The sequence below is a fragment of the Oncorhynchus mykiss genome, chromosome 13, assembly GCF_057628025.1.
Source record: "Oncorhynchus mykiss isolate SJ-2025 chromosome 13, ASM5762802v1, whole genome shotgun sequence".
NCBI classification, from domain to species: Eukaryota; Metazoa; Chordata; class Actinopteri; order Salmoniformes; family Salmonidae; genus Oncorhynchus; species Oncorhynchus mykiss.
The window spans coordinates 1,411,250-1,422,047 of record NC_143034.1 but is presented as its reverse complement, the minus strand read 5'-3'; the positions used below and the strand labels follow the sequence as shown (position 1 = coordinate 1,422,047).

Sequence of the window (10,798 nt, the reverse complement as noted above, 5' to 3'; positions counted from 1 at the left end):
TGTTTTGTTTTACTCCATGTGTAACTCTGTGTTGTTGTTTTGTGTCGAACTGCTTTGCTTTATTCTTGGTCAGGGTCGCAGTTGTAAATGAGAACTTGTTCTGGTTAAATAAAGGTGAAATAAAAATAGATCAACTAAACAGACCGACCACGTCGGTGAACTGCCCTCTCACTCCAGTCCGGTAGGTGGCGGTGTATAAAAACACACCTAACAGTTGGACGCGATCCGCCAAGAAGAAAGTCCCCGAGTCTGTAGTTGGTTCAGACCCCCCGGGTCAGAGGAATGACAAATGCGTGGTGCTCATAACTAGAGGTGTTGTTTTGTTTTTTTTAACGAGTTTTACTTATATAATAACGATTTAAAAAATTAAATAAAAAGCTTCCGTTAAAAATCATATGGACAAGACAACACCGTAAGAACCTAATTATTATATTTTTTTTTACCGATTTTGCCTCGTCACTTGAAATGCCGTTTTTGTACTTCCGACACTGTTGCTGAACGGGTTGCTAACCAGTTAGCCATGCTAACTATCTAGCCTGTATTCACATCAAAATAGTCAAATAACAGGACAGGAATAACGCAACGACTAAACTAATAGACGCAGATGAATTCCGTGTCATTTAACTCGTAAAAATAGTAAACATTTACTACTTGAATCGTTTACTTTTGTTGGTTGGAAAACAACCCGTTTTAAGTGAGCTAAGTTGTTAGCCACATCACAACATAACTACCGTGAGGACGGTCACCGGGAGCCTCCCGGTCCCTGCGTCTACAGACGGACAATTATGGAAGTTAAATAACTATAATATAACCAACTCCTACATTTCATATTGTTCATTTATATATAAAATAAAACATGTCAGCCAGTGGTTTCTCCGACCTGCGGGAAAAGCTGAAGTCCATGACTCCTCACCGGGACAATTACAAAAACAAAGTTACCGATAAGGACGACAGCTACAAAAATAGGAAAGTTAAAGTTACCGACGGAGGTAGTAGTAACGGGAACGGCCGGAAGCGGAAGCACCGAGATTCCTCCGAGGATGAGGTCGAGCCTGTGGAGTCCCGTGAGCAGGTATGATGACCCTGAACCTGCTGTTGACACTGAACTTCTCTGAGATGAATCCAATTCAAAGTATGAATCAATATTTCTGTCTTTCCCCCCCACTTTCTTTCTCTCTCTCCATCCATCTCTCTCTCCATCTCTCTCTCCCCCTCATCTCTCTCTCCCTCCATCTCTCTCTCCATCCATCTCTCTCTCTCCATCCATCTCTCTCTCCATCCATCTCTCTCTCCATCCATCTCTCTCTCTCCCTCCATCTCTCTCTCCCTCCATCTCTCTCTCCATCCATCTCTCTCTCTCCCTCCATCTCTCTCTCCATCCATCTCTCTCTCCATCCATCTCTCTCTCTCCCTCCATCTCTCTCTCCATCCATCTCTCTCTCTCCCTCCATTTCTCTCTCCATCCATCTCTCTCTCCATCCATCTCTCTCTCTCCCTCCATCTCTCTCTCCCTCCATCTCTCTCTCCCCCTCATCTCTCTCTCCCTCCATCTCTCTCCCTCCATCTCTCTCCCTCCATCTCTCTCCCTCCATCTCTCTCTCCCTCCATCTCTCTCTCCCTCCATCTCTCTCTCCCTCCATCTCTCTCTCCCTCCATCTCTCTCTCCCCCTCATCTCTCTCCCCCTCCATCTCGCTCTCCCTCCATCTCGCTCTTCCTCCATCTCTCTCTCCCTCCATCTCTCTCTCCCTCCATCTCTCTCTCCCTCCATCTCTCTCTCCCTCCATCTCTCTCTCCCTCCATCTCTCCCTCCATCTCTCTCTCCCTCCCTCCATCTCTCTCTCCCTCCATCTCTCTCTCCCTCCCTCCATCTCTCTCTCCCTCCCTCCATCTCTCTCTCCCTCCCTCCATCTCCCTCTCTCTCCCTCCATCTCTCTCTCCCTCCATCTCCATCTCTCTCCCTCCATCTCTCTCTCCCTCCATCTCTCTCTCCCCATCTCTCTCTCCCCCCATCTCTCTCTCCCCATCTCTCTCTCCCCCCATCTCTCTCTCCCCATCTCTCTCTCCCCCCATCTCTCTCTCCCCATCTCTCTCCCCCCCATCTCCCTCCAGGAGGCGAGGCGTGTCCAGAGTGGCATTGTTCAGGTAGAGGTCTTCTCTAAAGAGGACTGTGATGTCATTGAGGGCAAGATAAATGAGGTGGTTGCTAACGGAGAAGCAGGGCTTTACCGGGAACACACCGTAGATCGGGCACCGCTACGGAACAAATATTTCTTTGGAGAGGTGAGGTCACGCACCTGTTCCTCTCTCGGTCTCTACCCCCCCATCTTCCTCTCTGTCTCTAACATTCTCTTTTGCTCTGTCTCTAAACCCCTCTCTTCCTCCCTCTCTCTGTCTCTAAACCCCTCTCTTCCTCCCTCTCTCTGTCTCTAAACCCCTCTCTTCCTCCCTCTCTCTGTCTCTAAACCCCTCTCTTCCTCCCTCTCTCTGTCTCTAAACCCCTCTCTTCCTCCCTCTCTCTGTCTCTAAACCCCTCTCTTCCTCTCTCTCTGTCTCTAAACCCCTCTCTTCCTCCCTCTCTCTGTCTCTAAACCCCTCTCTTCCTCCCTCTCTCTGTCTCCAAACCCCTCTCTTCCTCCCTCTCTCTGTCTCTAAACCCCTCCCTCTCTCTGTCTCTAAACCCCTCTCTTCCCCTCTCTCTGTCTCTAAACCCCTCTCTTCCTCTCTCTCTGTCTCTAAACCCCTCTCTTCCTCCCTCTCTCTGTCTCTAAACCCCTCCCTCTCTCTGTCTCTAAACCCCTCTCTCTCTCTAAACCCCTCTCTTCCTCTCTCTCTGTCTCTAAACCCCTCTCTTCCTCCCTCTCTCTGTCTCTAAACCCCTCCCTCTCTCTGTCTCTAAACCCCTCCCTCTCTCTGTCTCTAAACCCCTCCCTCTCTCTGTCTCTAAACCCCTCTCTTCCCCTCTCTCTGTCTCTAAACCCCTCTCTTCCTCTCTCTCTGTCTCTAAACCCCTCTCTTCCTCCCTCTCTCTGTCTCCAAACCCCTCCCTCTCTCTGTCTCTAAACCCCTCTCTCTCTCTAAACCCCTCTCTTCCTCTCTGTCTCTCACCTCGTCTCGTCTTCCAGGGCTATACATACGGGGCCCAGCTAGAGAAGAGAGGACCTGGTCAGGAGAGATTGTACCCTAAAGGAGAGGTGGACGACATCCCGACCTGGGTTCACGACCTCGTCATCACTAAACTGGTCGCCAGCGGGGTCGTACCTGAAGGTAATAACTTTTAACCTCTAACAACGTGCTCCAGCCCACTTCCTGTCTCAGATTTTACCTTAACGTGCTCCAGCCCACTTCCTGTCTCCGATTTGACCTTAACTGTGCTCCAGCCCACTTCCTGTCTCTGATTTGACCTTAACTGTGCTCCAGCCCACTTCCTGTCTCAGACTTCACCTTAACTGTGCTCCAGCCCACTTCCTGTCTCAGACTTGACCTTAACTGTGTTCCAGCCCACTTCCTGTCTCCGATTTGACCTTAACGTGCTCCAGCCCACTTCCTGTCTCAGATTTTACCTTAACGTGCTCCAGCCCACTTCCTGTCTCCGATTTGACCTTAACGTGCTCCAGCCCACTTCCTGTCTCCAGGAAAAGCCTGTTGTTGATGATGTTGTTGTTGTCCTGTAGGTTTTGTGAACTCAGCGGTGATCAACGACTACCAACCAGGCGGCTGCATCGTGTCACATGTCGACCCGCTCCACATCTTCGCCCGGCCAATCGTATCTGTGTCCTTCTTCTCAGACTCGGCCCTCTGCTTTGGCTGCCGCTTCCAGTTTAAACCAATCAGAGTGTCTGAGCCCGTCCTGGAGCTTCCTGTCAGGAGAGGAAGTGTTACTGTCCTCAGGTAGGCGAGGGAGGTGGAGAGAGAGAGAGTGTGAGAGGGAGAGGTGTGATGTCATAGTGTTCTCTCTCCTCTCAGTGGCTACGCGGCTGATGACATCACCCACTGTATCCGCCCCCAGGACATCAAGGAGAGACGAGCCGTCATCATCCTCAGGAAGTATGTCTGTCACCATGACAACCAAGAGTTAGCAGGTTGACTGTGGCGTCAGGCTATTGCACTAACTCTCTCTCTCTCTCTCTCTCTCTGTGTGTGTGTGTCTATGGTGTGGTATTGGTGTGTGCAGGACGAGACCAGATGCTCCCCGTGTAGACCAGAGCCCCTCCCCTAACCCCTCCCCCCCTGAGAGACACGCCCCTCTGAAGGCCAAACGCTCTCACCGCAGAGCTGACCCAGACGCTGCACACAGGTACTCACACACTGGGAGACATACACAGGTACTCACACACTGGTAGACACACAGGTAGACACACACAGGTAGACACACACTGGTAGACATACACTCACACACTGGTAGACACACACTCACACACTGGTAGACACACACTCACACACAGGTACTCACACACTGGTAGACACACACTCACACACAGGTACTCACACACTGGTAGACACACAGGTAGACACACACACACTCACACACAGGTACTCACACACTGGTAGACACACAGGTAGACACACACTCACACACAGGTACTCACACACTGGTAGACACACACTCACACACAGGTACTCACACACTGGTAGACACACTCACACACAGGTACTCACACACTGGTAGACATACACTCACACACAGGACCAGAGCCCCTCACCTAACTCCTCCTACCTGAGATACAGGACTAGAGCCCTCCCCGAACTCCTCCTACCTGAGATACAGGACCAGAGCCCCTCACCTAACTCCTCCTACCTGAGATACAGGACCAGAGCCCCTCACCTAACTCCTCCTACCTGAGATACAGGACCAGAGCCCCTCCCCTAACTCCTCCTAGCTGAGATACCAGACCAGAGCCCCTCCCCTAACTCCTCCTACCTGAGATACAGGACTAGAGCCCCTCCCCTAACTACTCCTACCTGAGATACAGGACTAGAGCCCCTCCCCTAACTCCTCCTACCTGAGATACAGGACTATAGCCCCTCCCCTAACTACTCCTACCTGAGATACAGGACTAGAGCTCCTCCCCTAACTCATCCTACCTGAGATACAGGACTAGAGCCCCTCCCCTAACTCCTCCTACCTGAGATACAGGACTAGAGCCCCTCCCCTAACTCCTCCTACCTGAGATACAGGACTAGAGCCCCTCCCCCCTAACTCTTCTCTCTCTGTCAGACCGAGGGTTCTGGAGATGGATAAGGAGGAGAATCGTCACTCCTCCTCTTCGTCCCGCCTTCATCGCCGTAGCAACAGCTCCGAGAACTACTGGAGGCGGAGCCAAGACGGCGACGTGTCACGCAAGGTCAAGATGCGGCGTCACTGAACACCGGACTGGATGGGCTCAGAGAGAGAGAGAGAGAGAGAGAGTGTGTGTGTGTGAGTGAGGGCGTTGGATCGTCAGTCTGTTAAACCCCCCCCTGCATGCTTGGATGGATGGAACACGCCACGAGGCTGTCAGCCAATCAGAGACTGGCCTGAGGACAGGGGGCGGGGTTACAGTAAGACTGTGGGAAATTCTGTTGTTGCTACGCTGCCCCCCCCTGTTGCTACGCCGCCCCCCCCCCCTCCCATGTCCTAGTAAACAGTGTTTCTGTAGGAACTAACTCCTCCGTGGTTCATTGGACAGAGACCCTATGGGGGAGATGAATGGTGTTTCTGTAGGAACTAACTCCTCCGTGGTTCATTGGACAGAAACCCTATGGGGGAGATGAATGGTGTTTCTGTAGGAACTAACTCCTCCGTGGTTCATTGGACAGAGACCCTATGGGGGAGATGAATGGTGTTTCTGTAGGAACTAACTCCTCTGTGGTTCATTGGACAGAAACCCTATGGGGGAGATGAATGGTGTTTCTGTAGGAACTAACTCCTCCGTGGTTCATTGGACAGAGACCCTATGGGGGAGATGAATGGTGTTTCTGTAGGAACTAACTCCTCCATGGTTCATTGGATAGAGACCCTATGATGTTAACAGACTGATATTATCAGAGAACCACAACGTGAAGACTTCATCATTAAGGTGATGTTAACTGACTGATATTATCAGAATGTCTGAACGAAGCAGTAGGAATGGCTGAACGAACCAGTAGGAATGGCTGAACGAACCAGTAGGAATGGCTGAACGAACCAGTAGGAATGTCTGAACGAACCAGTAGGAATGGCTGAACGAACCAGTAGGAATGGCTGAACGAACCAGTAGGAATGGCTGAACGAACCAGTAGGAATGGCTGAACGAACCAGTAGGAATGTCTGAACGAACCAGTAGGAATGGCTGAACGAACCAGTAGGAATGGCTGAACGAACCAGTAGGAATGGCTGAACGAACCAGTAGGAATGGCTGAACGAACCAGTAGGAATGGCTGAACGAACCAGAGGAAAGTCATTTCCAGGTTTTTAGGTCTACAAGCTGGCCAGATCTTTCCCCATAGGGTTTGTCCGTTAGTATCTGTTCCTGGATCAGTGATCTACCCTGTCACCCTGAACCATTATAGGGCGGTAGTATCTGTTCCTGGGTCAGTGATCTACCCTGTCACCCTGAACCATTATAGGGAGGTAGTATCTGTTCCTGGATCAGTGATCTACCCTGTCACCCTGAACCATTATAGGGAGGTAGTATCTGTTCCTGGATCAGTGATCTACCCTGTCACCCTGAACCATTATAGGGAGGTAGTATTTGTTCCTGGATCAGTGATCTACCCTGTCACCCTGAACCATTATAGGGAGGTAGTATCTGTTCCTGGGTCAGTGATCTACCCTGTCACCCTGAACCATTATAGGGAGGTAGTATCTGTTCCTGGATCAGTGATCTACCCTGTCACCCTGAACCATTATAGGGAGGTAGTATCTGTACCTGGATCAGTGATCTACCCTGTCACCCTGAACCATTATAGGGAGGTAGTATCTGTACCTGGATCAGTGTTTTCCATAGCTCTGGTCCTGGGCGTTCTTCTGCTAACCGCCTGTACCCATGTACCCTGATAATCATAGACAGAGTAGGGGGGGGGGGCCCTCCGTCTGCCTGGGGGGGGGGGACGACACACCTACAGTAGTAACGCCTTGGACCAGAGCTACATCTTCCTCTAGTTTCTCTAAGCCCCTCCCCCCCCGTCCTGCATGTTACGTTGTTTACTACAGGACCTGTTGTTACAGTCACCTCTTTTACTTCTACATCTTTACCTGGACTTTCCCCATTGGTTGATTGTTAGTTATTTTATTGTTAGTTTGGCTGTTGGACAGGCGAGGGTAGGGGGCGGGGGGAGAGGGTAGGGGGCGGACAGGCGAGGGTAGGGGGCGAGGGTAGGGGGCGGGGGGCTCGTTCTCTTGTGGACAGATGCACCTAACATAAATGGCATAAGTAGCTGTCTGTCCACAGACTGTTGGATTCGCGAGGAGCTGTTATTTCCCCTGCGCTGATCAATTAGACAAATCACCAATTCTCAGGTGCTGATTTGGCCCGTAGACTTAATGAAACGTCAGAGGGGTGGAGAGGAGTCACGGCAGTACGTTTTTCAAACCCCCTCCTCCCTCCAGCACTTTAATTTGAGCATCTGACATCATTAAACACACAGGATTTAACTAAAGGGTGTAACCGTGGTTACAGCTAAACACCTGACCAGGGGCCACGTTCAGTCGCCAAACGTTGTGAAACGTGAGCGGCTAGAAATGTAACGGATAGAGCCGACCACGGTTCCTTATCCTACGTCTGTCAGAGAGTTCGTGTTTCTTCTACATAGCATATTTCTACCTGAACGTTTTTCCACACCTTACGTCCCGCTGTAACCGTGGTAACCGTGTCAACACCCCCCTTCACCGGTCCGACCGGCCAGTCAAACGTTCTGTTGCATATTCTAGAAAACATATATCTATGCTATATCCCTTTTTATTGTTCAGCTCAAACGGCATCCTGTTCTCTAGGTAACACTACTACTGGCCAGAGGGTCAGCCACCATCCTGTTCCCTAGGTAACACTACTACTGGCCAGAGGGTCAGCCACCATCCTGTTCCCTAGGTAACACTACTACTGGCCAGAGGGTCAGCCACCATCCTGTTCCCTAGGTAACACTACTACTGGCCAGAGGGTCAGCCACCATCCTGTTCCCTAGGTAACACTACTATTGGCCAGAGGGTCAGCCACCATCCTGTTCCCTAGGTAACACTACTATTGGCCAGAGGGTCAGCCACCATCCTGTTCCCTAGGTGACACTACTACTGGCCAGAGGGTCAGCCACCATCCTGTTCCCTAGGTAACACTACTACTGGCCAGAGGGTCAGCCACCTCATCAGAACCTAATATCTAACAAATGACACAACAAACACCTGATTAACACCTAAAACATAGTGGCTGAAGTAGTGCACTATAATAGGGAATAGGGAGCCGTTCGGGAGTGGGCTGACCTAAAGTAGTGCACTATAATAGGGAATAGGGAGCCGTTCGGGAGTGGGCTGACCTAAAGTAGTGCACTATAATAGGGAATAGGGAGCCGTTCGGGAGTGGGCTGACCTCTTAGTTTGTGTATGTTCAGATGCCATGAGGATGATGATGATGACATGTATGTAACCATTGTTTGTAATAAGATGTACAGTTTAAAGACATTTATGAACAGAGCTGACTGACTGGCTGGTTTACTGCCTGGTTTACTGCCTGGTTTACTGCCTGGTACACAGAGGAACCGTGGACTGTATAACGTGTCCTATTGGTACACTGTTCCCTGTGCTGTGCTCTTTGCTAGACCAGGGGGGGGTAGCCCAATGGGTCCTGGTCAAACCTAGTTCACTACAGGAAGCCATTTGGGATGCAGGTGAGTGTGGGGGGGGTTTGTTCAGTGAAGCCCTGTTGTAAACCTGCTGTTAGACCAGGGGGGGTTTGTTCAGGGAAGCCCTGTTGTAAACCTGCTGTTAGACCAGGGGGGGTTTGTTCAGGGAAGCCCTGTTGTAAACCTGCTTTTAGACCAGGGGGGGTTTGTTCAGGGAAGCCCTGTTGTAAACCTGCTGTTAGACCAGGGGGGGTTTGTTCAGGGAAGCCCTGTTGTAAACCTGCTGTTATACCAGGGGGGGTTTGTTCAGTGAAGCCCTGTTGTAAACCTGCTGTTCGACCAGGGGGGGTTTGTTCAGTGAAGCCCTGTTGTAAACCTGCTGTTAGACCAGTTGGGGTTTGTTCAGGGAAGCCCTGTTGTAAACCTGCTGTTAGACCAGGGGGGGGTTTGTTCAGGGAAGCCCTGTTGTAAACCTGCTGTTAGACCAGGGGGGGTTTGTTCAGGGAAGCCCTGTTGTAAACCTGCTGTTAGACCAGGGGGGGTTTGTTCAGGGAAGCCCTGTTGTAAACCTGCTGTTAGACCAGTTGGGGTTTGTTCAGGGAAGCCCTGTTGTAAACCTGCTGTTCGACTGACAGGGTTCATGTATAAAGAACTGTGGACTGATACATAATAGTAATGATCTGTTTAGGTTTTAGTTTAAACTGTAAAAAAAAGAACTGTTCCACAAAAATGCTTCCGTTTTAAAATAATATCTTCCTAAACTGTTTCTCTTCTTATTGGACTGAGTGGTTGTAAAGTTATACTCCTCCTGGGAGAGGTGGACAGGACCAGAGTGGGACAGGACCAGAGTTGTAAAGTTCTACTCCTGGGAGAATTGGACAGGCTCAATGTGACAAGTCTAGGTCCAGAGTGACAGGCTCAACTGGACAGGTCTAGGTCCAGAGAGTGACAGGCCCCAAGACATGCCACCAGAGGTCTCTTCACAGTCCCCCAAGTCCAGAGGGAGGCGCACAGTGGTACATAGAGCCATGACTACATGGAACTCTATTCCACATCAGGTAATAACAGGGACTGTGAAGAAAAAACAGGCACAGACACATGACAACACACACGTTTGCATGGATTTTGTGTTGTAGATATGTGGTAGTAGAGTAGTGACTTGACACTCAATGTGTTGTGAAATGTATTGGAATGGTTTACTTTTTTTTTATATAACTGCCTTCACTTTACTGGACCCAGCTAGCTGCAGGAACTAATGGGGATCCATAATAAACCACTGGAAGAGTAGCTGCTTTGGCAGGAACTAATGGGGATCCATAATAAACCCCAGCAAGAGTAGCTGCTGCCTTGGCAGGAACTAATGGGGATCCATAATAAACCCCAGGAAGAGTAGCTGCTGCCTTGGCAGGAACTAATGGGGATCCATAATAAACCCCAGGAAGAATAGCTGCTGCCTTAACAGGAACTAATGGGGATCCATAATAAACCCCAGGAAGAGTAGCTGCTGCAGGAACTAATGGGGATCCATAATAAACCACAGGAAGAGTAGCTGCTTTGGCAGGAACTAATGGGGATCCATAATAAACCACAGGAAGAGTAGCTGCTGCCTTGGCAGGAACTAATGGGGATCCATAATAAACCCCAGGAAGAGTAGCTGCTTTGGCAGGAACTAATGGGGATCCATAATAAACCCCAGGAAGAGTAGCTGCTTCCTTGGCATGAACTAATGGGGATCCATAATAAACCCCAGGAAGAGTAGCTGCTGCCTTGGCAGGAACTAATGGGGATCCATAATAAACCCCAGGAAGAGTAGCTGCTTCCTTGGCATGAACTAATGGGGATCCATAATAAACCCCAGGAAGAGTAGCTGCTGCCTTGGCAGGAACTAATGGGGATCCATAATAAACCCCAGGAAGAGTAGCTGCTGCCTTGGCAGGAACTAATGGGGATCCATAATAAACCCCAGGAAGAGTAGCTGCTGCCTTGGCAGGAACTAATGGGGATCCA

General features: G+C 50.2%; 1 protein-coding gene across 1 annotated transcript; it reads left to right on the top strand.

Moving 5' to 3' along the window:
* Positions 1–238: 238 nt before the first annotated feature.
* On the top strand, positions 239–5,637 carry alkbh5 (alkB homolog 5, RNA demethylase). The gene is made up of 7 exons (XM_036973711.2): positions 239–1,072; positions 2,111–2,281; positions 3,124–3,265; positions 3,673–3,889; positions 3,965–4,045; positions 4,173–4,295; positions 5,217–5,637. The coding sequence occupies exons 1-7, from the start codon at positions 857–859 to the stop codon at positions 5,362–5,364; spliced, it is 1,098 nt and encodes a 365-aa protein (XP_036829606.1). The 5' UTR covers positions 239–856; the 3' UTR covers positions 5,365–5,637.
* Positions 5,638–10,798: the final 5,161 nt, after the last annotated feature.

Coding starts and splice junctions, on each gene's coding strand:
- alkbh5 (XM_036973711.2), top strand. CDS start 857: ATGTCAGCCAGTGGTTTCTCCGACCTGCGGGAAAAGCTGAAGTCCATG. Junction 1,073..2,110: donor CTGTGGAGTCCCGTGAGCAG/GTATGATGACCC, acceptor ATCTCCCTCCAG/GAGGCGAGGCGTGTCCAGAG. Junction 4,046..4,172: donor GCCGTCATCATCCTCAGGAA/GTATGTCTGTCA, acceptor TGGTGTGTGCAG/GACGAGACCAGATGCTCCCC.